The sequence below is a fragment of the Dermacentor silvarum genome, chromosome 1, assembly GCF_013339745.2.
Source record: "Dermacentor silvarum isolate Dsil-2018 chromosome 1, BIME_Dsil_1.4, whole genome shotgun sequence".
Classification (NCBI taxonomy): domain Eukaryota; kingdom Metazoa; phylum Arthropoda; class Arachnida; order Ixodida; family Ixodidae; genus Dermacentor; species Dermacentor silvarum.
Genome location: NC_051154.1, coordinates 62426846 through 62454742, shown reverse-complemented (window position 1 = coordinate 62454742; position 27897 = coordinate 62426846). Strand labels below are relative to the sequence as shown.

At 46.1% G+C, this 27897-nt stretch overlaps 1 protein-coding gene across 3 annotated transcripts in view; it reads left to right on the top strand.

The window, feature by feature from the left end:
- Nucleotides 1-27897, top strand: part of LOC119464343 (DDB1- and CUL4-associated factor 11-like) — a 69583-nt gene that overhangs the window by 19013 nt on the left and 22673 nt on the right. For all 3 annotated transcript variants that reach the window (XM_049668689.1, XM_037725269.2, XM_037725277.2), the window contains exons 6-9: nucleotides 6751-6851; nucleotides 17206-17308; nucleotides 21388-21431; nucleotides 27222-27345. In XM_049668689.1, coding sequence (XP_049524646.1) covers nucleotides 6751-6851; nucleotides 17206-17308; nucleotides 21388-21431; nucleotides 27222-27345 — 372 coding nt within the window. The remainder of the gene's footprint in view (nucleotides 1-6750; nucleotides 6852-17205; nucleotides 17309-21387; nucleotides 21432-27221; nucleotides 27346-27897) is intronic.

The following is a 27897-nucleotide window of genomic DNA, read 5'->3' as shown; positions in this document are numbered from 1 at the left end:
CTCATGGGTTTGCGGCACTTCAAATATTTCTATCTCTGCTATTAATGATCTAATTTGGAAAATTCTTGCGGTAGAACACTCCTTACAGGGCACGTAACAACTTCTGGCGTAAAACCAAAATTTGCTATGTGGCCTAGTGAGGGGCCCTTTAATGTTTTTAATTCACACATGTTGTAGCACAGCCTCAGTTTGCATATTGTAGCTTATTGTAGTGTCAAAAAAAATAATTAAATGTGCAATTTGTACTTGCAACATTAAGTATTAAAGGGACTGACGACTGACCAAAATGTGGAACGGATTTATACTGGAAATAAAAATTAGCTTTATATTGATAGCATCAAACAGGATGTGAATATTTTAAATAATAATTGTATCATATTTGCTCTAGAATAGGTCGGTATAGGTTGACCCCTGTGTATTGAACTCGCCAAGAAATTAAAAAATTTTAATTCGAATATAGGTTGACCCATGTCTTTTTAGGAAAACAAAAAAACTGAACATGGCACAACTTGATTTACCGTTAGCTCGGCTACTAAATCTTGCTAGGTTACGCTACAAGCTGCATCCTCGTCGGATGCTTCGCAGGCGTCCTTGGCACCCCAAATGACGTCGTCCTCGGTGCCGTCGAGTGCATTAGATATGCAGCATTTCTTGAAGCCAGTCTGCATAATCTCTAGACAGGCTACACTGAGAAACTTCGTTAGCTCGGTACTTCTGCTAGCTTTGTTCACGAATATTGCTCAATTAGGGTAACATTTCCGAAAAAAAAAAAGCCTATATTTCAATAAGTACACTAATTTTCAATCGGTACAAAAAATGGTGTAAAACTGCGTGCTGTGACATTCTGCTGTGAAACTTCCGCAGTAACATTGGAGCTTGCTACAGTGTAGACCACTTATAACGTAAGTCGCCGGAGTCTCGAATATCCGCACTATAAGTGGTACTGCACTATAACCAAAGCAACAATTTTCAAGGCCCGCACATATGCAAAACATGTGCACCGAGCCGCCACGCGTATGCGACAGCCGAGGAATGCGGCTAGAACGTTTGCATTCAATTAACAGTCGAATCTCATTAATTCGAACCAAATCACGCGGCGGCGCCTCCGATCGGCGTTGCTCCGGCACCGCCCCCTCAATGTCGCGTGAGAACAAAAAAAAAAGGAAGAAAAAAACGCGGCGGAAATTTCACCCTCTCTCAAATGGCAAGGTTGCTGATTCTGCGTTGCACCCGAACATGCTGTGTACGTGCCGATGTCTCAGCCACGCTACCGTAGCCACTTGTAGAAAATGGCAGTGAATCCTTCTTTCCCCTTTATGCTTCCTCTACTTTCTAATCACGTGTTGACCTTGCACGCTGCGGCTACGGCGCAGAGGGAAGCAGCAGCGCTGTCCCAGGCCGGCCAACGAAACTGCCCACGCCGACAAACGCCCGCTTCCCGATAACGGCAGAAAACGAAACTTCGGGGAGCTGGCGCCGGGCGCGCACAGTGACATTGGAAAGTGAGGGAGCTAGGAGGGAGGGCGAGGGGAGCCACCGAAGCGGCGGAGTTGCCGAGACGAAATCCGCTTCCCTGCCGCCCTCCTCCCTCACATTCCACGGTCTCCGCCTGCGCCCTTCGCCGTGCCGTGCCGGTGCCGCCCGCTCCCTGAAGTTTCGTTTACTGCCGTTATCGTGAAGCGAGCGTTGGCCGGCGTTGGCAGTTTCATGGCCCTCGCTCGCTATGCGCGCCGTGATATTTCACGACTCGCACTCAAGATTCTGGTTTCAGCCTCACTGGCTGTTCATTCGCACCACGTGCCCTTCTCCTCCACTTCGTCTCTCTTTCTTCCTCGAGCACTCCTTGGGGCGCCCGTTTAAGGGGAGCGTTTGCCGTCTCTGCTGACTTCCGTACTCCCAGGCAGCCGCACTGTAACCGGTAATTCGTTTCCCGCGACTGCACTATAAGCGATACGTGTATACATGGAGTGCTATGGGAAAATTAACGGGAGTCTGAAAAGACCGCACTATATCCGGTCCTGCACCATAAGCGGTTACGTTATAAGTGGTCTATACTGTATATAGTGTCGCCATGCTGCGTTACTGGTTTTAAAGGTGGCATTTGGTGTCTGTGCCCAAACGAAAAGTAACTCGAAATAAGAGAGAAAGAAAAGAAAATAACATGAGCTGCCACACGCACGTCTTGCACCTTTGCTGCATTTCCAGCCTCTCTCTTGTCTCCCTTCCACACCTCCAAAACACGACAGTGCCACGGGCATAGGCAGGTGTTGGCGGGGGTGGCAATCAGCGCAGTCAACTGGTGTTTCGGAGAGGTGGAAGGAAGACGGGAGAGAGGGTGGCAACATGTGCAGCACTCAGTAGGTGCGGCGTTTTTCATTTTTTTTTTCTCCTTTCAGCACAGGCATCCAGTAGCCAAATTTAATTGTCATAACCAGTAATGCGACATGGGAATATTATAGTAATCGGTTCATTTTAGTTGGGTGTATGATTGATTTTCCAAACATACACAAAAGTTCATGGTGCCACGGCTGCTCATTGTTATAGTCAATATAGTTTTAAAACCAGTATTGTTTTAAGTTGGTTCGACTGTACACCGGAAAAAAAAAAAAAAAAACGGGGTAAGATGAACATCAGTTGTCAGCCCCTTTAAGCCTCTGAATGTCTGCACATTCTAAATGTTGCCTTCTATGTTTTTACCCTTCTCCATTTTATGCTGCTGTATTAAGCTGTGTGAATACAGTAAAATCTTGTTAATACGTACCTGCTTAATAAGTAATTCTGATTTAAATATAGTCTCGATGAATCCCCCGTATTGTCGCCATTGAACCTACGGTGTTGGCTGACCGTTTAAACTGCAGTCGCTAAACGCATGCCAAACAGTCATTTTTCGGCGCGCACAAGCATGAAATCGGCGAAGTGTTGCGCACGCAGACCATAGATAGCGAAATTGCAGCGCACAGACCTTTCCCAGACTGCAGTCGCCACCAATAGTGACCTCAAAACATGACGTGTTTTTTGCTCCCATAGCTTCTAGCCCTTCCACACCGTTGTCATGGATGATGACGTGGATGATAGCCCTTCCGTATCTGATGCGGCTAGTGCTTTGACAGTCAAGAGGGCCGTGGCCGGGATTCGATTCCGCCACGGCCCTCCGCATTTCGATGGGGGCGAAATGCGAAAACACCCGTGTACTTAGATTTAGGTGCACGTTAAAGAACCCCAGGTGGTCCAAATTTCCGGAGTCCCCCACTACGGCGTGCCTCATAATCGGAACTGGTTTTGGCACGTAAAACCCCATAATTTAATTTTTTTTAGTCAAGAGGGCGCTCACTTAGAAGTGGGGCCTGATGGAGAAACTGGCTCGCGGCCTTGCTCAGTTTGAGGATGCCATTGTCGCTGCAAGGCCAACATGGCGGCAAGGGAAAATCGCAGATTTTTTTGCTGCCTGCGTGCTAATAAAACTTGTCTGCGTGTGTCTGTTTGAGTGAGAATTAACATGTTTTTTGGCTGGTAAGTCTATAGCCGCTCATCTGCCATTGTCGGTTAATTAGCAAATTGCTTAGTGCGTACCTGATCCATGTTCCCCACCAACTATGTATTAACGAGGTTTTATTGTAGCTGCCAATTTAAAAAAAATAAGGTAACTTTTTTTGTGATAGCAATTATATGGACACTCCAGGCGCATTTCTGTCGTCGCAGTCATCATCGCCGTCAGGTTCCGTATAAAGTCCATGGGCGATAAAATCGTTGGCGTGCGCCATATGCTCTATGTGCACGGTGGAAGAATATTTAGGTGTTGACACTGCGCGCGAGCGAGCGTCCAGATTATATTCGGCCGTGCGCGGGCTCACTGAGTAGCTCTGCTGCGAGCAGATAGATGGCGCCGCGGCCAGTGGTCCCAGCTTAGCGGCGCCGGCGGCTTGGCATTCCTCTGCCTCCGCTAAATTTTCGTTCATAGTGGAGTGAGTAAATCTCAAAGCGCGAAAAAAAAATCTTTATTTCACATTAAAGTGATAAGTGTACCAGGCTTCGCTAACATGAAGGTTCCTTGTGCAAGGCGTGGATGACGTGAACACGGATCAATCGGGCAGCACTCAAAGCCCACTGAAGTTACCCTCGCGCGCACAATTTGTTTCGTCCGGTCTAGCCGTTCATCCAAGCATAAAAAAATGAGTGTTAGCCCACGTGCTACCCCTCGATCAGAAGAAAATTGTGACTGCACCAGAAAATGTATTTCATGCTTATCGCTGCTTCCATTCACACTCAGAAAACCGTTCAATCATCGTTGCGCGAATTCAATGTGACCGCGATGTAAATCAAGAAATGAAACGGCGCAAGCTTACGATATGCAATGCACTAGAGCAAAGTGGCTGTTCATGGCTAGAACTTAAGATGAGAATGCACATCAGCTATGTAAAAACTCTTTCAAATGGGAATTTATTAGGCAGGACGAAGGCAGGCGTCTATCTTGAATTAGAGCATCACTACCACAGTTTACTGATGAAAACTTGAGCAAATGCCTTTTTTATTCCAATTCCACCTAACATAGACCATGTATATTTTTCATTGGGCTTTCGTCCATTGTCCTCAGGACTGAGTGGCTCTTGCAAGATCTAAAAAAAGAGGTGACTTTCTTTTTTCTTAAATTGCATATGAGAATGTGCCAATGTAAGCGTGTTTGACAATGCATGCTACAGCCTGTCCACAAATACACTTACACCCACCACACAATAATCCCATAGACCTTTTTTTTTTTTAGCATAGACACAATACAAAAAAACTTGTGCATGAAACAGCTCGATAATTTCAATAGGTGATAGCCATCCCAGAAGCTTGCGGTCTCATACACTTCCACAATGGAAAAATGATGCATAAAAACATGCAAGCATGTAATATACACCGCACGCGCATTGTAAAAAAAAAATTCAGTAGCCAGGATTGAACAAATTTGAAAATTAGGCACACATCTGCACAGAAAACAGCAGTATTTTACAGGGGGCACAAATATTTCAAAATATGCAAATGTCACGTAGCTGGACAGAACCATAATAATGTTGTTGCTGTCCCTTGGAGATACTCAGTTATTTTTTACATTCCGCCTAATTAGATAATTAGTCCTATTTATTGATCAACTTCTGAATTATTATAATTAGATTAAATGTGTCAATGAGAAAATTGTAGAGCAACATGAAAGACTCCCGATACAGCTTTCTATTGCTCAATACGCGCTACGTAGAAGTGTTTTTCCGAGCATGAAAGAAGCTCACGAATATACGCAAAGTGCTTCGAGCGGCCTGTCGCGCGGCAATTTATTGCTGTATTCGCGGGTTTCGTTCACGCTCGGAAAACACTTTTATGTATCACGTATTGGAGCAACAGAAAGTTATATTGGGTGTTTTCCATGCTGCTGTACAATTCTTTCGTTCACACTTTTTATCAAATTATAGCATTAAAAAAGTTGATTATTCAATTATGAAAATAATTATGTAATTAAGCGGAATAAAAAAAATAATCTGAGTATCTCCAAGCGATGGCAGACAACATTACCTTCGTTCTGCCCAGCTACGTGACATTTACATATTTTCAAATCTTAGTGCATGATAGTAAACCACCCATCTTGTACATGCAGCAAAATTTGCACAAACCACTCTGGCACACAGGAGGTTCTCTTTTCCGCAGTGGCTTTCGAGGTTTATTTGACCGTGTGAGGTTCTTTGGACAGTTTGGAAATAAGGTGGGAATCCTTTTATCGAGCGCTCCGCGTAATATGCCATCGATATCGTATCCTCTCAAAAATGGCTGGTGCAGACATGGTCGGTAGGCGTTAGAGTTCGGTCTGCCCTCAGATTTGCACGGCGCCACTGCTCTAGACGACCGCTGTCGGACGGCACTTTGAATAAAGGCACACGCTCCGCACAAGTCAAGTACCCAGAATTGCAGTTCGGAACGAAGCACTTTCTAGCCATTTCAAACGCCCCTCAGAAGGCCGCTGCCACCTTCGTCGAGGGCCCGTGGCGACAATACCCAAGCACAAGCTCATGAAACAAACGCGAACGAAAATCGTGCCTTCAAAACAGCGCAACCGCACATGCAAGCAGGAAGACGAAGCAGCGGCAGCACGCGCCTTGCCGCCGAGGCTGGGACCGCATACCGCAGCGCCATACATAAGCACAAGCTCATGAAACGAACGCGAACAAAAATCGTGCCTTCAAAACAGCGCAACCGCACATGCAAGCAGGAAGACGAAGCAGCGGCAGCACGCGCCTTGCCGCCGAGGCTGGGACCGCATACCGCAGCGCCCTCTACAACAGCGCCGAACCAGCTGCAACCAAGTCGAACATAATCTGGACGCGAGCGAGCGGAGCTTTCGCGCGCGTTGGGGGGAGAGTGTCAACACCTCTCCTTATTCTTACACCGTGTCTATGTGCGAGTAAAAGCGTGCGAGGGTGAGCTGGCGATCGTGGCTCAATCTCGCGCACGCAAGAGCGGGAAGCAGGAAGGAAGTGCGCAGTCTTCCATTCGCGCGCAACGCTCTGGAGAGGGGGCGGAGGCTTTTTTAACTCTGCACCTGTCGAGCCGCAAGGCTCCGGGGGCAGGGTAGGGAGGGGGGGAGGCCTCGCACTACGCCGCGCTTTCACCCAGGCGACTGTATCTTGAAAGCCATCGGCAGCGGGGGCAGAGTCCTTCCTCCCTGCGCTGTGTTTTCGCGGCTATTGTTACTGATGTGTGTGCTTCTTCATTTGCCATTAGGTTGCTGCCAAACTTCCAAGCAGATGCAGTGTTCTACCCAAGCAAAACTTTTTGTGGAACGTTTGCCCGCCATGGTGATATATTTATGACAGCCTGCCAGGGTAAGCCTCAACGGTAATTACTCAGGCGCAGAAGAATGTTTCTGTCAAATATATTTGTTTTAATGTACAAGTTGTTTTTGGAAAAGTTGTTGAGCAAACATCCAATGATGTTCTTTCCATGATATCATTACATTTCGTTTGCAAATCATTACGTTACTGTGCATCTGCCGACCTGGATTGCAGCACTCTCAGTAGTGTTTCAATAGAACCCCGCATGTCAATAAAAAAAATAACAATAATAAAAAAAGGGCAATTTGCCTCACTGTTCAGCATAAGCCAGGCAGCCACTTCAGCATGTTCATTTTGAAAATGGAAAGCCACCATTGTCACTGGATAAGTGATAGGCTTGCATTGGCAGGCAATGGAAACACTTCAGTTCTTTTCTTGTAGCCAATGTGCAAGCAGCATTTGTTAACGCTCTTGAGAGCACTGCATTCAAGGTGCACAAATGCAGAGTGGCATCCTTTTGCTTTCTTCTTTTTTCGAGCTAACTAAGCACTCTACTGAACAATTCAATGCGAATGTGACCAATATGCTGTTGGTCACACTCGCCTACGATTGGCCACTTTTTAAAAAGGTTTTGTTCGAGTCATGTGAAACATCTAATATGTGTAGGTAGTGAATGGGCAACAAAAATACAAGTAAGGAAGCACTTCTTTGGTGTATTGTTGCTGACAAGCTGTAAAGCATTACCTAAAATGAATAGTGCAGGTTGCCTGCTTTTCTTTTCGGCAAGTCCCCTTGTCGTAATGTTGGCTGTTGCCTTGTTCTTCTAATTTTTAGGAGCAGGAGTATTCACCCATTCATATATATTTCTCACTTTGATCTTGTAAACTGAGTCATCGTGTGCTTCTGAGTCACTGAGGTGCTTGTGTACTACTGCGATGCAAAATTCTGGTTTTGGAAAGGCAGTTTTTCAGGAGGTTTTGGCACCAAGTAAAGTAAGTGGTATTCTCAGAAGCAAATGATGCTCGTGTGAATGAGTCATAGGCGGCATTCCCCTAGGCAGGCTGTACAATTACACGCAGCCTGCAGGACTTTTGTCAGGATAAAGGTAGTGACTACTGTGATAAAATGCAGGCTGTCAACCTCCACCTGCCACAAAAGAAAATGCACATTTAAAACTTCTGTACTAGATTTTAATGCCTAACACTCCATTTCTTTGTTAGTTTAGGTGTGTGGTGGGGGGTCTCACACGGGCTCTTGGGACAAAGGAACGACAACACAGTAGTGCAAACAATCAAAAGGGCATTTATTGCACCCTTCATACACTAATACACACTAGCCGAATTACTACCAATAGAACATTCACATGGGCGCGTGACAAATCAAGAAAGTCCGACTCACCGCGACCCGATAGCGAGCGAATATGTTCGCCCCTGTGGGGTCTCACATGTGCTCTTGGGACAAAGGAACGACAATACAGTAGTGCAAACAATCACAAGGGCATTTATTGCACCTTTCATACACTAATACCGTATTTATTCGAATCTAGGCCGATAGTTTTTTTCAAATAATCACATACGAAACTCTAGGGTCGGCTTAGATTCGAGGATTTTAAAAAACGCGCCAGTTTTTAACTGAAACTGATAAATATGGTACATAGTTAGCGCCATCTAGAAAAGTCAGTATCGCAGCCGCTACTAGCCGCGCCAGTAGCCAGCTGAAGTACACGAGCGACGTCGCCATTTTGACCTCCGTCGTATCGGTAGTATCGGTATGGTGCAGCATCGGCGCGCGGTGTGGCGTTATCGTAATGGCACCAAATGGGCGATGCCACTATAGTGCCGCTTTCTAAACGAATACTGTATTTACTCGAATCTAACGCGCGCTTTCAATACAACCCTAAATCTGCGTCGGCATTTCAAAATGGCCGCCTCGCACGCGCGTCGTGCCTAGCTACCGTAGCATGCGGAAGCTTCCTCCGTGTGCTGCAGTACACGTGCTTAGGCAATAGTCTACCGTGTGTCTTCACGTTCTCAGCGTCTGCTCTGTCTGTCAGCATGAAGTACCGAGTTCATCATGATGCCGCATTTAAAAGGAAAGTGATCATCTGTGCGGAGACGGACGGAAATCGGGCCGCATCACGGGCGTTCGGAGAATCCGAAACTTGCGAGTGGGACTGGCGCAAACAGAAGGAGAGGATTTTCGCCAGCAAAGCAATGCGGAACGGTTTCAGTGGACCGAAGCAGGACGTAATCTGCGACGATCCACTCCGGCGATACGATCAGGCTTGGCCCTATCTTGAAAGCAATCTGCGACTGGTAAAGTCCGCCGCGCGCCGTGTTTTCGCCACGTTGAAGCGAGAGGCATGCTAGCACGAAGGCGCGCTTGGTCTCCAGCGTTTTGACAGTTCGTTTCCGCGGTCAACGAGCGAGGTGTGTTCATGTTTGCTTGAGCGCGCGTGACACCGTGCTTGTTAATAGCGGTCTAATAATTTGCTACCGCATTCGATACATCGCCTTTCGGGCGAAACTGCGACTTTTTTTTATTCATCGCAACATCAGTGCATCGGGAGGAAATGTATTTTTCCAAATTTTTCCTCACGGAAAACGGGTGCGCGTTACAATCGAGGAAGCGTGAGAATCGAGTAAATACGGTAGTTGAGCTAGCCGTAGAGGCATCGTCAAACGTTCAAACCGGGCGGAACTTCGGCATCGGTCTGTCGTTGGAGGGGGCCACGGGAGATGGTTTTTGCGTGCGCCGCAACGTGCGCTCCTTCCAAAAATGCAGCATCTCTTAATGCGCTGGATGGTACTGAATATAGCGCACTGTTTGAAGATGTCAGCAGTAAGGAAGATAGCGACGAGGCTAGCAGCGATGGTGACATAGAATGAGCTCGGCATGTTCAAATTTAATAAATGCTGTTTCATTTTGCGAATGCTGTCCTCGCTTTTTCGTTCGGCCTACATTCGAGGTAAGTTTTTTTTTTTCGGACTTCGAACTTTTGGGGGGGTCGGCTTAGAATCGGAGTCGGCCTAGATTCGAGTAAATACGGTACATACTAGCCAAATTACAACCAATAGAACATTCACACGGGCGCGCGACAAATCAAGGAAGTCCGACTCACCGCGACCCGATAGCGAGCGAATACGTTCGCCCCATGCTATGACACCATCGCCTAGTCGTTCACGTGTACAGTCACGCGAACGGTGGCGCGCTCGAACGATCTGTGTTCGTCCATACCGGTGTCCCGCTCTAAGCCTCGCGCGACGGTCGCGCGAAGCGGGCCGGCGCACGCGCGAAGCGTTCGTGCGTGTTCGTCGCCGATCCCCAGCCAAAGAGAGAGCGCCTCCGACCCTTTTCTCCCAAGTGACCCCGCTGTTCGGTAGCGTTAGCATCGCGACACTAGCGCCATCTCTCGCAACGCGCCGCAACCACCGCCGGGCTTAGCCACGCAGAGAAGCCGGACTACAGGAGACATGCGGGGAAAACAACATCAGGGGACGCGTGAGAGTCGCGCATCCCCACATCCCCCCAACCTTAAATCACTACACATACGCCGGCGAAACATGTCACAAGGTCCCACAATGCGCGCGTCGCGAACAAGAGTTAGTACATGCGACAGTGGCTGCCGCCGAGGAAATGTCTACATGTTATCCACAACATGCGAGCCGAGATTGTCTCTGGGGTTCACCGCTGGCGTCCGTTGGTCACAGCACCAGCTCTGCAGATTCGACGGCACGACTCCAGCCCATGACTCCGGAAACGGCGACGCAGAAGTCGGCACGAGCAAGCTTCGCTCGCGCCGACGCGCCCTGCCGGCGAGAGCCGCTGTAGCCGTTGGTGACTGCTGGCTCTTTTCCCAGCCGCCGAGGGTAACGAGCCGGACACAGGCGGCCGCCGAAATCGCTGTGCCGAACTGGCCACAGGCATCTGCATCGCCTGGGGTAGCTCGTTCGTAGGCTGGGGCAGCAGCGCAGACGATGTGCAGGTGACAGCAAACCAGGGGTGACTCTACTCACGCTGCGTACACTCAACGCACTCGACAAACACCAAAGTAGTGCAAGGGAGAGAAATTCGGCACACGCATCGCCCACGTGGTACGATGTTCAATTCGGCTAGCGAAATTTCGGACGGCATTTCAGATGCTAAGTTCACGTGAACAAAGCTTGCTTTCTTGAGTCGAACGAGTAATTTCAATTCGTGCGAGGCGAACTAATGAGGGAAGCAATGTGCGACATCTCAACACCACAGTCCACCAGGTTGTGCGCCTCAACGTGCGACAGGCGGCTTTGTTAAGCCTTAGGCCTAATGCGTCGCTACTTTGACAACAACCGGCATCCAAAAAAAACAAAAACAACGCCCAAAATGGGCACAAGAACAGGCAGCCGCGAGGAGACGTTAGCTCTGTGAGGTGGTCCTACTCCGCTCGGTGCACACAGCATCCGAGTTGACGGCGCCCACCGTCCCAGACGGTGTCGGAGCGCCCGGTGCCAGGCCGCAATACCAGTCAGCCCGTAGCGGCACCCTTGGCCCGCGGCCACCCGGCTCCCTGAGCCTCGACTTCCGAAGTCAAAGATATAGAAGAAGCTATTTACATAAGAAATTCGGACCACCCACGAGGCTTCTGTACTCACTCGCTTCAGGCTTGCCAATGCTCCGCGGGCGCTAGGCCTCGCTCTCCCAGGATGCAGACCACGTGGCTCTCGTACCGACGAGTGTACTTCAAAACACTCACGAAAAGGCTTAGCATGTTGAAAAGTTCAAACACGCTACAGCAACCGTCGCCTCGCTCAAGAAAGCACACCGCCGACACTAGCGATCAAAATCCACGCTAGAACTACGCTTTCGGTTGAAACATCTCGAACCGAGCAAAGCTGTTAAAATTATCGTCCGATGCCCCAAGAGCCCCACGTTGGGCGCCAGATGTGGGGTCTCACATGTGCTCTTGGGACAAAGGAACGACAATACAGTAGTGCAAACAATCACAAGGGCATTTATTGCACCTTTCATACACTAATACATACTAGCCGAATTACAACCAATAGAACATTCACACGGGCGCGCGACAAATCAAGGAAGTCCGACTCACCGCGACCCGATAGCGAGCGAATACGTTCGCCCCATGCTATGACACCATCGCCTAGTCGTTCACGTGTACAGTCACGCGAACGGTGGCGCGCTCGAACGATCCGTGTTCGTCCATACCGGTGTCCCGCTCTAAGCCTCGCGCGACGGTCGCGCGAAGCGTTCGTGCGTGTTCGTCGCCGATCCCCAGCCAAAGAGAGAGCGCCTCCGACCCTTTTCTCCCAAGTGACCCCGCTGTTTGGTAGCGTTAGCATCGCGACACTAGCGCCATCTCTCGCAACGCGCCGCAACCACCGCCGGGCTTAGCCACGCAGAGAAGCCGGACTACAGGAGACATGCGGGGAAAACAACATCAGGGGACGCGTGAGAGTCGCGCATCCCCACACCCCATGCTATGACACCGTCGCCTAGTCGTTCATGTGTACGGTCACGCGAACGGTGGCGCGTTCGAACAATCCGTGTTCGTCCATACAGGTGTCCTGCCCTTAGCCTCATGAGACGGTCCCGCGAAGCGGGCCGGCGTACGCGCGAGGCGTTCGTGCGAGGCGTTCGTGCATGTTGGTTGCCTATCCCAAGCCAAAGAGGAAGCGCCTTTGACCTTCCAAGTCACCCCACCGTTCGGTGGCGTTAGCATCGCGACACTCGCGCCATCTCTCGCAATGTGCCACAACCACCACGACCCCCGCCAGTGCTTAGCCACGCGGAGAAGCCGGATTACGGGAGACGCGAGCTATGCGGGGAGAACATCAGGGGACGCGTGAGAGTCGCGCATCCCCACAGTGGATACCAAGTAGTAGCTCTGCAATGTCTTATTGAATCAAGGGGAAAGAGCCAGGTATTGAATCAGATAATAGAAAAATTTACCACATGCTTAAATGATTACAAATATTTTTTTCAAAAAAAAGAAAAGAAAAAAAGAACCAGCTGTTGTATGGATGGTGCATGCTTGAAAGTTCCACATGTAAACACAGCAAATTTCATAAGAGTGCTCATTTTCACATTTTAAAGTGGCCCTGAAACAGTTTTTATTGAAGTAGAGGAATTCCTTTGAAGTTAAAATAGACTATTTCAGGAATACTTTGCAGTAAAATGTACTTCAGTGTATTTGGCAGAAGTGGAGTGATAGGAAATCAAAGATCATTTTTGATCCCCTTTGCAGTGCTCCTGCTCCTTCTTTAATGCCTTGCACTGAGAACGCTGCAGCAAAGCGGGTTCGTGCCCACAATGCTCCACCTACTGAATGTCACCGTTGTGTCCAGTTCAAATTTGATTTTGAATGTTCACGTAGACGCCACTATTTCCGATATTGGGGCCTATGACGCACCAAACTCGGAGGCTATGCCTCAACTTACGGTCTAGTTCATGGTGTCTCCACAGATGTTTCATTCCTTCGCTGTGCTGATAGCTACACGTGGCTGCGTTTTCTTGCACTGAGTAGCATGAGTAGCACACTTCCTTTCGCACTTATCACTACAGCAATCACACAATTTCCGAGAGTTGAACGAAACGTCGTCTTTATGTTCGCTTGTGCAAGTACGTCACCAGCGTGCACATCAGTTAAAGGTATTGGCCCTTGCGCCATTAAACACCAGATATCATCATCATCATCGCTAAAGGAGCGTATATAACTCGGCATAACGCAGACGCACGCCACGTGCGGCGTAGTTATGCTACGGCGGCGAACGTTCAACACTATACAGTAGAACCCCGCTGTTACGTTCCCGGGTGCTGCGTTTTCCCGGCTGTTACGTCGTTTTCGGCCGGTCCCGGCACAGCTCCCATAGAACCCAATGTATTGGTAAACCCCGCTGTTACGTCGCAACTGTGGGACCGTTCCCGCATCATACGTTGCGAAGTGCCACCCCGCGCCAGCCCGAGTGGCCATTTTGACTTTTCATGTCGCTTGGCTTGGTTGCTTGACGATGGCATTGGCCGCCCAAAGTGCTGGGGGTGACATTTATTACGTATTTTCGGTTTCCGCCAGCAAAAGTATGGCCTTTGATATCCGCTTTTGCTATCTAAAGATGATTTCTATGACGCGTTGTGGCCCTAAAGTTGGTTTTGGCTCATAGATGTTCCATATAAAGTCCAAGGGCGATAACGCCGTCGCCGCGCGCCGTATGCTTTCTTTCGCGCGTGAGACGCAGTCGTCGGCTCCCCTCGCACACTTTCACTCGCACATACAGCATATGTCGCCGTGCGCCGTATGCTGTATGTGCGAGTGAAAGTGTGCGAGAGAAGCCGCGCGGCCGTATGCTGAATGTGCGAGTGAAAGCATGCGAGGGGAGCGGACGACCGCGTCTCGCGCGCGAGAGAAAAGCAGGGAGGAAGCGCGCCTCCTTCCGTTGCGCTCGAGGCACCAGTGAGGGAGCGAGCGAGGGGGTGGGGGGGCAGGGAGGATAGCGGGAAGCGTTGTGCTCTGGCATCATACGTGCCATGCACGGCTGCAAAATTCGGCTGAGGTGCTCACAGTAGCGTATGCTATTGTGTACTGTGTTTTTTTCACCAAGCCCTAGGCGTGTTTCAGGACCCCTTTAAAGGTAAACAGCACTTATTAGCTTAAATATTTACATTGGCCAAATTGGCATGTTTTGAATATTTTTCCTCAGATCTAAAGTTTGTTGCGAAATTTCCGAGAGAAAACCATAGTGAACTTCTTCAGTACCAGGTGTCATGTTACAGCATCTATAACATGACGCCTGGCGCCAAAGTGAGCAGCATATTGCTCTGTGAATTTTAGTACTTTAAATGCTACACTCACTCCAGATGAAAAATAATACAGTATAGACCACTTATAACGTAACTGCTTATAGTGCAGGACCGGATATAGTACGGTCTTTTCAGACTCCCGTTAATTTTCCCATAGCACTCCATGTATATGCATACCGCTTACAGTGCAGCCACGCGAGACGAAATACCGGTTATATTGTGGCTTCCGCAGGAAAATATCGCCGAAAAGGGCGGCAGCAAGCACGTTTCTCAACAAGACGCGTGCTGCCGGCCGGCGTATGCATTATGCAATGCAATCAAACTCTCATTAATTCGGACTTATTTGGCCGCACATCGGTTAATCCGGACTACTTTTGGAGCTCGGTGAGCGAGGAGCGCCGCAAATGTGCGACGAAAAAGAGCAAGAACGGCGCTAGTGTCCAACCAAAACGAAGCGGCGGAGTTCACATCGCCACAGCCATCAGTTGAAATCGTACGTGAAAATGACAGCAACGCCGGAACGCTTAGAGCCTATTTGTGTCTTTAAAGCCTGAATTCTTGCGTTTACCGCCGCAGGCTTTCGTAACTGCGTAGTCGTCATCCACGATCGCGTCGATAGCGGCCGCGGTTTTCTCCGCAGCGAATGCGGCGAATAGTAGTTTCGTTTTTACTCGGTACGCGCATCGGCCGCGTGCCTAGAAAACTGCGTAGTCGCCATCGATGATCGCATAGATAGCGACCGCGGTTTCGACTGCAGTTGTTGCCGTGAATGGTATTTAATTCGTCCAGACTAGGTGCGTGTGTCGGGCGCATGCCTTCAGCACCGCAAAGTCACCGTTCATAATCGTGTCGATAGTGGTCACGGTTTTTTCCACAGCGGTTGCGGCAAACAGTTGTTTCGTTTTGACTCGGTGCAAAGCTGTCGAGCTTGAAGAGCCCCGGCTACATCGCGATTATGTTTTCGCCAGCTCACTGGTGAAAACGTAATTGCGATGTGCGCGCGATAGTACAAAGTGTGTCTACATGCTTGGTCTACATGTTTTGCATACGTGCAGTGCTTGAAAATCGTTGTTTTGGTTATAGTGCAGTACCGCTTATAGTGCAGATATTCGCGACTCCGGCGACTTACGTTATAAGCGGTCTACACTGTACATCCGAACCTATGGGGTCGTTATTATTCAAATAGAGAGTGCCAGTTGCCTTTGAAGGAACAAGAAAGAGAAACACTAAATCAAGCTTGGCTGTTGTATTCTTTGTCAACTCTATTTCCATTCACTTGGAAAAGAAAGTTTGCATACATGTAAGAAAAATGAGGGCAAAGCTTTTTTTTTTTTTTTTCCTCCTCTATGTTCTATGCCAAAACCTCAGCGTATTGTCAGTTATATATTGCAGTGCGCAAAGAGAGCTGGCATATCCCTTCAACATATACGTTGCCTTGTTCTTTTATTTGAACGAGCAGGATTTATTTCTTTACATTAGCTTGTCCCACGAAATACTTAAAGCAATAAATTCTGTATTCTGGTCGTCAATGGTGGCGAACAGTCGCACTCAATTAAGCCCGCTGAATATAACTTAGGGTAGCGACATTTTTTTATCTTGCCGCCGGAGCCGGCTAGCGAGGGCAAGCGAGGAGATCTGGGGCTTATCCACGCCTCTCTGTTGGTCCAGCGGAGTCACGCAATTGTACTGGTGCCGTTTCTGCGTATTGCTGGCCACACCTTTTGTTTTCCTTGCTGTTTTGTTTTGACTTGCGCTGGCACCATGACAGTTGCTCTTGATCGCGGTGTGCAGCCCCATGATCGCAGTGATTGTGGATCCTAATATCGCGTCGATCTCATTGCTCACTAGCGTGTTCATCACAATCAAGAAGGGCGAGCGCGAGGGAAGGCATGTGCACCGAGGGGATTTTGAAAAGGAGAGGCCAAGAAAGGAGGAATTTTTCCTCTGTTAAGCTTAGTCGGTTGGCATACACACAATCACTCAATGTGAACTCCACATGTCTAGGTGCTTCTAGTGAGTCTAGTGAGTGGCAAATCGAAGTAAATCTCATGCAGAATCATGGTTTGAGCTAGTTAGTGCTGTCAATGTTACTGAGAAATGTCTTTGAATAAACCACTGTGGTGTTCACTAACCCTAGATTCTTCACAACTTCTATTGGAAAACATCTGCAGTCATTTCACCAGTGCTTAACACAAAAATGGCAAGAAAAATGTCTTAAGGCTGTTGTTGAACGCTTCTTTAATGCTACAGAATGCAAGGTTTTGTGATTGTTACCCTACTTAATTATTATAATGCTCTAAATTAAAATTTGCATGCTCCAGACTGCTCCAAAATCAGAATTTGTCTTACTTGGTGCCTCTTAAATCAGTGAAACAAAGTACCACCCATATACTACTGTATGTGTATAAATATTCCTAGGTCCTAGATAGCACCTTTAAGGGAAAGGGAGCAACGAACTGTCTTGTTTATTTTTATCTTTTGTTACCTGTAGCTGTTGGTATTTTGTGTACACCACAGTACTATTATTTCATGACTAAAACATAAGATTGTTTTACAGATTTGGCCAAAGTTATTGCTGTTTTGCTGTGTTTCAAGTTCATTTCATGTTGTGCAGACTGTGTGATACGCATCTATGACACAAGCCAAGGTGACTTCAAGCAATTCAAGTCTGTGTCCGCTAGAGACGTGGGTTGGAGTATCCTTGACATGGCTGTTAGGTGGGTTACAGCTCCTTCATGCACCATCTGCAAACGCAGCTTTTTTATTTCAAATAAAACTGTGCATTTATATGTGGAAATGTTAAGGCAAAGGAGTTGATAAGCGTGGAAGTTGGCATTGGTAGCATTAGAATTGGGCTTGTTTGTTTATTCAGTTTTCAGCAGCCTCAGGCAGGATGAGGACAGAGATATGACGATTCACAATCGCTGACTTTCAACTACTGTATTTTAGTACACATATAAAAAATGAATTATTTCTTGTATGCCATGTCTTTCTGTTCATTTACTCCTAGACATGCTAACTCCTTGTTTGAAAGTGCCAGCGATGTCATACTAATGTATGATGTGCCTAAGAGACACTTCATTGGCTTCCAAAAGTTCACGAGTTACCGGATTATGATGTCTGTGTAAAATGTTTCCCTGTGATTATTATCTGGACCACTATCACACTGCTGGCAGTGAAATACTAGTCATGTATTCTTTTTCCCTCTGACATTATCCTCATGCTCGTTGAACCTATCATTGGACCTATCACCCTCATGCATGCTTGGCCTATCCTCAGCTATTATGCCTGTTTAGACATACAAACACAAGCGCTGAGCAGCATTGCTTGTGTTTGTACATCTTTCTGCTAACCACTTCTTCCCGCACTTCAGTGCTTTGTGCTGCATTCATGCCATGAACTTGGACTAACTCGCCCAAATCGCTATCCCAAGTCAAGGAACTTGTGGGTTTGGCCTTCAACACAACACTTGTGTTTGTACATTTTTCCGCTAACCATTTCTTCCCATACTTCGGTGCTTTGCACTGCATTCACGCTGCAAGTTCCACAGGACACATGCAATCCTCTACCAATTGAGCTACAGCTGCCAGGATAGTGCTGTTTACTTCTTGAGTCTTTGTGTACATGTACTAAACCTAGCCCTGGGAGTGTTAGCCAGCGCCACTCATGACCATGGTGGTGGATGAGGAACATCCCTTCAGCCTGTTTAATGAACAAAGGCATGGCATATGTCTGGTGTTAAAGAACACCATTCAACAGATTCTTGCTGACAAAATTATTTTACTCGTGTCTTGCATGAGCAGAATTGTCAGAAATAAAACATTGGGCCTGCCGTGCTTTCGGAGGCTTCCCAGCTTTTTGTTTGTCAAGTGGTAGTAGTTAGGATCAATGCTTACGATGCTGCACCAACCTATACATAATTGCCAGATTATTATTACACACAAAACATTCATTTATGCTCACTCACTTTCGCACGCAAAAAGAAATTTTACTGTTTCTGTTCACCCCTTGGCAAGCAGCAGTAGATTTCAGAATGTTTCAAGTTTTGCATGCGGAGGCTCAAGATTGAATTCAGGCCTGTCTGTTTAGAGAAAACATTCATCTACACTATTCCATGAAGTTAATAACATCGATGTCTTGAGAGAAAATGACAAATCAGGAACACACAGGCCATTCCTCATTATTCCACTGGTACAGCCAAGCAGCTATGGTATTTACCATGTCCTTGTACAATAAAGATTTAACCCTTTAACTACTAAGCCTGAGCTGTACTTGTCCTGGCTGTTTGTATTAATATCACCCAGGACGAGCCTGCACTCATTCAAGCAACAGCTGCTTCTGCTTTGCTTGCGGAGACGAGCCGTGCTCATCAACTAAGTTCGCATTGTGAATTTGAGTTTCGGCACTTTATTTATTAGTTTATTTATTAGTTACCTGCATCGCCCCGTTGGGCATTACAGCAGGGAGGTTACAGACTTAACTAAATACATGAACAAATAATTACAATGCCAATTACTTAAAGATATTTATCTATGCCTTGGATTCCTTTCAGTATCGTCAATCTACAGTGTAGACCATTTATGACATAAGTCCCTGGAGTCGCGAATATCCGCACTATAAGCGGTACCGCACTATAACCAAAGCAACAATTTTCAAGGCCCGCACATGTGCACCGAGCCGCCACGCGTATGCGACAGTCAAGGAATGCGGCTATAACGTTTGCATTCAATTTACAGTCGAATCTCGTTAATTCGAACACGCTTAATTCAAACTTCCGGTTTATTCAAACTGACGCTGTGGTCCTGTCAAAGTTATGTGTATTCCAATGGGCAAAAATGCCCGGTAATTCAAACGCGAAATTATTGGCGACGGTTAATTCGAACATACCACGCACCGACAATGCTCTCGGCAGCGCGCCAAATCATGTGGTGGCGCCTCCGACCGGCATTGCTCCGGCACCGCCATGGAGTAAAAGCTTAGGAGAGCCCCCTCAATGTCATGCGCAAAAAAAAAAAAAAAAAAAAAAATTTCACTTTCTCTCCAATGGCAAGGTCGCCGATTCTGCGTTGCACCGGAACATGCGTGTACGTGCCGACATCTCAGCCACGCTACCGTAGTCACGCGTAGAAAATGGCAGTGAAGCCTTCTCCTTTATGCTTCCTCTACTTTCTAGTCACGTGTTGACCTTGCACGCTGCGGCTGCGTGCAGAGGGAAGCAGCAGCACTGTCCCAGTCCGGCCAGCGAAACTGCCCACTCTGGCAAACGCCCGCTTCTCGATAACGGCACAAAACGAAACTTCAGGGAGCGGGCGCCGGGCCGGCTGGAGCGGCGGCGCCGGCACGGCGGCGGGCGCGCACGGTGACAGTCGAAGGTGAGGGAGCTACGAGAGAGTTGAGAGGGAGGGCGAGGGGAGCCACCGAAGCGGTGGAGTTGCTGAGGCCAAATCTGCTTCCCTGCCGCCCTCCTCCCTCACCTTCCACGGTCTCCGCATGCGCCCGTTGCCGTGCCGGCGTCGCTCGCCCCCTGAAGTTTCGTGGCCCTCGCTCGCTATGCGCTTGCGTATTATATCCGGTCCTGCACTATAAGCGGTTACGTTATAAGTGGTCTATACTGTATATTCAGATAATTACGTTCGAACCTTACACATGTGTGCTAAGGGAAAGTCAGGTCAGATGTTTTTCGTTGACGTTGGAAATTTGTCATTTTTCTTTGTTCAGCTATGTCTTAGTTAAAGTGCAAAGTGCAGATGAAGGTAACACTTCCCTTTGTCAGTTCAAACTGTCCCATGAACATTGAAGTACATGTTATAACTTTGCATCACTCTCGCGCCCCATGGTCTCCCGAGATCGCTGTTGTTGCAACTGCACCAGTAATCTCAGAGGGAGCACTGTGCTACTCTTGGCAGGTTGGAAGGCTTTACAGAGGGCGAAATTAGGGCTGAAATAGCAGCGTTAAAAAGTAGTGTCAGTGAGTCGGTCTGTGGGGGGAGAGAGAGAGAGAAAGCAAGGAGAGGAAAGGCATGGAGGTCAACCAGACGGGCGTCCGGTTTGCTACTCTACACTCGAGGTAAGGGAAAGCCGGAATAGAAAGAGGAAGAGTGTCTGTCGGAAAATCCAATAAATGTGGATAAGTGGCACTTTCATTTCTAGAGTGAATGTAGTTTGCTTATTGTTTTTAATGGTTGACTGCTGTTGACAAAAGATTGTCAGGGTGATATACATCATCTGTAGTTGGCTCCTTATTTCCAATGATGTGGTACCGCTCCTCAGTTGCGTTTGCCACATTTTCTTTCTTATGAAAACATTTTTCTTAGCAACAGCCGTACATTTGTTGCCGTAAAATGCTAATCTACTAATCTGGAGTGACTTGATTTTTGCTGTTCCATTAAGTATCGAACAAAAAGAAAGCCACCATTTTTTTAATGCTGCTTGTTCAACGTGCCATGTATTCAAGGTTTCAAAATCATGATTTTGAAAATTTCCTATGGACCAGCATAGTCTGCAAATATCATATTCTTGAGTCTCCTTTCTCCAAAGTATTGAGAAAGGGGTACTGTAGCGAATATACTAATACTATGATGAAATATTCAAGACTACATCCCCGAATGTCTGAATTCTGCTCAGTAGAAGAAACCTGACAAATATTCTGCCACTTCCGTAAATGGAAGCATTGCTCAAATCTGCTTAAAAGCTGTCCGACATCATGCATATAGAAATGTTGCAAATGTTGCTTTGATACTAGATCTTCATATCTTGCAATTAGTGTAAATGCTGCTCCTTTTCCATTTTCTTGCAGTCCTGATGGTCTCTACTTCGTGTATTCGAGCTGGTCAGAATATCGTAAGTGTACCACATCCTAAAACAGCCACTGGTTTAGAAAAAGCAAAAAAAATAAGAGGGCAATCAAATCCGTACTCTGAGGCCAGAATACTTGCTCAACACAATAACAATTTTTGCCTCCCTTCAGGCACACTGCACATCAGACAAAAAAAAAATAAAAAAATTGTTCGTCATCTGTATTCCTGCTTGATGAAATTGTGGAGGGATCATATCTTACTTAAAGAGCCACTAAAGAGAAAAATAATTTGAGCTGTGTAGTGATCCTGGATGAACGGAGAGCGAAGTGGACAAAGATGGAGAAGAAGAAGAAAACGAAGACATGGGGGATTAATGGCAGCTGACTAGTGTGATTAAAGTCTTGAAGGCTTTTACCGTGTGTGGGAACTTTCTAAGCTGTATTAGTAAGTTACCCTTCTACAATACCAAAAAAAAGCCACTCTTACAGTGGGAAAAGGCTTGGTAGGCCAGAGGAGATGCAAAAATAGAAGGCAGGTGTTGACACCACTGTTGTGACCAACTTGTGATGTTATAGATTTTACGGTGTTTGCTCGCATCTAGGTCAATTTTTATCACCAAAGTCAAACTATATTATATTCTAAGAGAGCTAAAGAGAACTTGGGAAGTTTCAAGAGCTTCTAGTGAACTACAATGGCACAAATACAAAAAATATATATAAATCTGTGACATCAGAATGACATATTGGCACTGGGTTTCTGGCACGAAATAAAAAAAAAATCAACTTTTTTACCATTTTATCTTCTAATATTCAACCTGTTACTGTGAAGTTGCCAAAAATGGTGATTTGAGAGAATACCTTATCCAGTCTAAGCTGATCTAGTGTTGCTGTTTAGTGTCCTTTTAACACTATAACTGCAACTACAATGCAGTTGTCGAGATCTGCTGAGAACTTTTGAATTTGAAAGCATTTTTAAAGCTTTGAAAGTCCTAAAATATTTACTACTATATTTGGAAATCGTTTTTATTAGGATTTCAATTCCTCTTCCACAACACCTGAACCTCTCATGTTATATCCACTCACAAAAATATAAAACGAAACCTGTCGGCTGGTCCAGCAATGACAGCACAAAATTCAAAACACTTTGGCTTAGTACTAGTGCTTGAACAAATCCTGCATGAATCACAAATATTTATGGAAGTTTGAATTTACTTATTTTTATAGCTTAATGTGTTCAGAGTTCTGGGCAACAGTTTTTATCCTGCATATATATTGTGAATGTACACTCTGATCAAAAGTATGTAGACCAAAGGTTGTGTTAAAGAAGCCTAATTTCGTAACAACTTGGGCTGATAACCTCAAACTGACAAATGCATTGCATTTGTTTGAACTGAAGTCTTCAGTTTCAGGTTACTTGCCAAGGGAACAGGGTAATTGTTTTTTCTTCTCAGAAGCATAGTTTTTATCATGGATGTGTACTCCCCTGAGCAATAGTATATGGACCAGGGATTTTGCGATGAAGCCAATTTTCTTCTCCACCTATGAATGTAACTTGAAATTGAGGACTGCAGTCTAAACTTGGCTTTGCAAACTTTCCAGTGCACTTGTCAATTTCAGTTTGTGCATCTGAATTAGGAAGTTTTTCCAGGGAGTCTGTGGTCCATAAGCTTTTGCTCACGAGTATACATTTTGTTGCTTAACGTTGTGAATAGTTTAAGCCTAAAGAAAACATGTTGGGTCTGCAATGATCTAGTGAATTTTTTCATGATAAATTGGTATGTAGAATGTGTTAAAATGTTTATTTATAGTCAAGCTACAGCTGGCTTATTAACTATCATCACTATCTATATTAATTTTAAGCATGTTGTTTATTCTGCATCCAATAAATTGCATGGATTCCTTCGTAATATTATCATTGATTAGGTTTACCACAAGAATAATGAATGTAGGCTCTGTTTGTGATCTTTTTTTACCCCAAGTTTTTTTCTTCTGGTACAGTGCAGATTGTTTATAAAATAAATTGTGGCTGCTGTGCAAACTGTCCTAACTATACATTATGAATATTAGAGTTTTAGCAGAGCGTTAACAGTCCGCCCTACTCAGACCGGTATATCCTCACAATTTACACACGGCTGCTCAGCAGCACGCTAGCGGGCAACTAATGCGCAATGCTCATGCTGGCAGCGGAACATAGAACGCTGCCCATGTTCTACTTCGAAACCGATTCAGCGGAGTGGGAAGGTGTGTCTGCTTGGTTTCTTTGTTGCTGTACAGCCAAGTTGAGAGCGAGTTGCTGGCGTCTCTGGGAGACGCGCTCGCTAAATAAGCGAAATCAACGCGGTTCCTGCAGCCACCGGTGCACCTAAAATGCTAGCAGAGCGGAGCGTAAGCAACGCTCTGCTAAAACTGATAATTGCAATGTATACGTTTAATGCAGTAACAGTTAAAAGTCCACAAAATAGGTCAGTCATGATGTCATCATCTGCACCTTACATTGAGCAAGTGCAGTAGAGGAAAGAGTCTTGTGATAAGTGCTAGAGGACACTAATGACTCCACTGCTCTCAGAGCTTAGCCCTTCTGCTGGCTTTTTAGAGCAAGTGGCTTTAAACAGGTGCCTTTCTAATAACATGAAAAGAAAAAAACATGCATAAAGCAGTATTCTGCACATAGCGACTTGTATATAGTATATTTTATTTTTACTTCAATGGGAGTACTGACACAAATATTTTGTCTAGCCCTTTCTTTTTATTTTGCTTTATGTAGCTGCTGGCTCCATAATCACAGTACTGGGCCTCAGTTCCTTAAACATGCAACAAATTGTAATCATGTTGTCTAGTATGTGCCCTGTTCAAAATGTACACCAAATGAAGTGCGGCTTTAAGCATGTTATACGGACAGGTGAGCAAGTTGCCCCCGTGCATCACGAAAAACTGAGGTGGTGGTCACATGGTATCAGTACCACTGATGCTCGGGTCAGTCAGCCCATTGCAAGGGTTGCAGGCTATGTAGTGACCGTCTCAGTGAAAGCTGAGTATTCTAAGCACGTGACATGATGCAGTCGCTGACCGATTATTTGGACACCAATAATTTGGACATGTTCGATTATTCAGATTGCTTTGCGGCACCACCACTGGCCCAGTAAACTTTTGTAAAAGGGCGATCGAAATTTCGGGCGCCTTACAGTACTTCGCTCAACAATTCGGGCTTCGCCTGCATGATGTGTAATTTGATAAGAGTTAAACAGAAATAGCAGTATTTTCGTTTTGATATGAACCGAAACTAGTGGAGTCTAGTCGATCCCACATTGACCACACCCAAAACCCAGGACAAGCCAAGCCAAGTTTGCCAAGGCTGCATTGTCGTGCGAGTTGTTCTGCCAGGCAGTGATGGTGGTGTTGGTTCGCGTGTGTCCCAGCGACTTCAACAGCATGATCAACTTCTGTTATGTTGCCAGAGGATGAAGATTCAGTTGCATGCATTGGCTGTACTTTTGTATATCTGTAGCGGCAGCATGACAATTAATGGTCGAGATACGAACGGACCATGTCGCAGGCAAGCACATGCGCAATCAACAACATGTTGACAAACTTGACCCATTTCTTAGGCGATCACTTTTGAAGATACTCTCACTTTTGCGACATTTTGCGGGACTGACACTGGACTCATCGACAGATGACAGTGTTCTTGGCACTGTGATAAGACAACGTTCTTGGGATTGGGCCAAGAATTTCGGCGCACGTAGACAGCAATGCGTCTGACACTGGTCACTCGAAAGTGAATGTATCCTTGTAAGTGGACATCTGAGAATACAGCACAATTTTTTGGCCACTTGTGGAATAAAGGCTTGTTTGCTGGTGAATCTGATGTTTCGGACTCTGGGCTCCCAATTATTCGGACTTTTAGGCGGTCCCCATCAAGTCCGAATTATTGGCCAGCAGCTGTAAAAAGGGGACAGGGGCGCACTGCATTCCCACATGAATGATCTGAGGACCAGGCTTAACCCATATCGTATGCGAAGTGAAGTGGCAGTTATGCATGAAGATTTCAGTGGCACAGTGTGGCTTGTAACCACTGCAACGAGCTGACTGGTGTGCACATCACTGGTTTGTCATACCAGGTAACCACAACCTCCACTTTCCATGGTTTAGCGTTGAGTCCTGCTCAACACAGCCTATGCCACAGAGCCTGATTATATTTAGTGCACATTTAAAGTACAGTCGAACTTTGATACAGTAATGTGTTATGAGATATAATATAAATTTTTGTGTGCCAATATCAGCATTTGTGCTTATGGTGAATAACAAATAATTAATTGGTATCGCGAACAGAATTTTCATGTTGCATGCAACTTCATAAAATCATCTTTGACGGTGGTCGCATTAAAAACTGATCTAGTTATTTCACATGTTTTCGAGGAATCGAAGACCCCATATTGGGACTACCATTTGGCAAGTAATAAAGCAAAAAATTGGAGGCAGGAATTTGGTGTTGGTGGTCCTTTAACCTTCTTCCCCTTTCTGACTCAATCGAGCAACCTTACGGCTCTGACCCGTGTCATCTGCATGTGACTGACCTGAAAGCGCGTTACTACATTTGGGAATTAGTTTTTAAAGCAAAGCTTGTATTGCCTCACACGTGTCGGCAGTGGTGGTGGTGGTGTCACACTAAAAGTGTCACGCAGAGTAGAGCAGGTTCGGGGAGAGCGAGCTGGCGCCGGATCACGTGACGTGCACAACCAAGCAGGGTTGTTTGGCGTGTTGTGGGGAGGGAAAGGGAGGAAAGGGGTTGGCATGCTCCGCCAGGCTTCCCTTGTCTCAGATCAGTCTCGGCGACCGGATGGGAAGGCCGCGCGTGGTGTGTTCAGCCGAGGAGCAGGCTGCATTTGAATAACAGCTCCGCGAACTCGCTCGGGAAAGTGCTCATCGTCGACATGCCGATTCTAGCGCGAGGGCTTCCGAAGCCCAGGTGAAACGTCAGCGAAGAGCCGCCGACCCCGAGTTTAGGGCTAACGAAGCGGAACGCCTGAGACAGCGTTGTCTTGCCCTCCAAGAACCCGACAACGGTGGTGCACGCCTCGTAACTACGGGAAAGTAGTAGGTCAGGTACACAAACGTCAAGCTTTGCTTACCCCCATTTTCCGACAGGGGAAGGGCGGGTGATTTTATTGTTTTATTTATTTATTTATTTTTATTTTATTTATATTTTTATTTTTGTGTGAAAAAAGTAATTTTCTATTGTGAAATTTTCAGCACCTCCAGATGGTTAAAAATGTGCTGAAGAAAGAATTACATTTCTACTTAGTTTTGGCCAAAGGTTATAGGCAACTTTCAAACTACCAGAAAACATTTTATGCGGTCTCTGAAAAGCCTATTTTTGTTATGCAAACACTGAAAACTTCATTATGAATAAAGTATTTAGTGAAACGTCTAGTTACTGTTAAATGTTAAAACATTTAGTGAGCATTTCTTAAGGAAACTTTGGCATAGTATGTTTCTTTCTGTTCTTTCCAAGATCTTCTGAGGAACTGTAATGCCTCTTGTCTTGTACTGATTTAACTTCTGTGGAATTTTTCAGAAGGCTCTTGGAAGCATCTTTATTGCTTTTGTTTCGCATATTTGTATTTTCAGCATATGCTGCGGTTTTTTTGGGAGCATTAATTTTTTTGTGCAACCCTTTGCAATGCTTTTGTGCCCTGACGGTGCTGACACATTGCTAAATGGGCAACAGGCAACACATTGCTATAATGCTTATGATCTGCCTGCTTTTTTCATTGTTATCAGTCCACCTGTTGCTATAATGCTTATGATCTGCCTGCTTTTTTCATTGTTATCAGTCCACCTGTGCAACGTTTTTGGAGAGCACCAGGTCCATGAGGCACTGCCACTTTGTCCTGAGGATAGAAGGTTTTGCATCTTCTCCTTGCAATTCTCTTGCAGTGGAAAAGACATTCTTGGAGGGTAGGTGGCTCTTTCTTTGTGCAATTTTTAGTTAACAATCATACCTTGAAAAATTGACTTTTGTTCTGGAAAAGAAATCATCAGGTTGTAGAGGCAGTTCTCATCTATTTTTATATTGGAACATCTGATAAAAATCTTTCAATAGTCTGACAAAGCTGCTTCATTTGCAAGCGTTAGCTGCACTGCTCCTGTCTTGTGCAATAAAGTCATTGATATAATTCTCAAGAGGGCTTGCATAAAATATGTTGCTCAAATATCACATTTGCTCTTTTGTAGTGTGTCCTCTGTTTTCACAGTATATATATATATATATATATATATATATATATATAATACTCGCACGCACAGTCGAACCTCGTTATAATGAAGCCACATTGGCCACAAATATACCTTTATTATAACCAATATTTATCAGAAGCATACATGTAGATATCTGAAAAATGTGTTCAGATCTGTCTGAAAGAGGCGCAAGCAAGGTGCCTTCATTGTGCCAGCAGAGGGTCTTCTGCAGATTTTGATGACCCGTCGACATATTGCCGTGCCAATATGAGG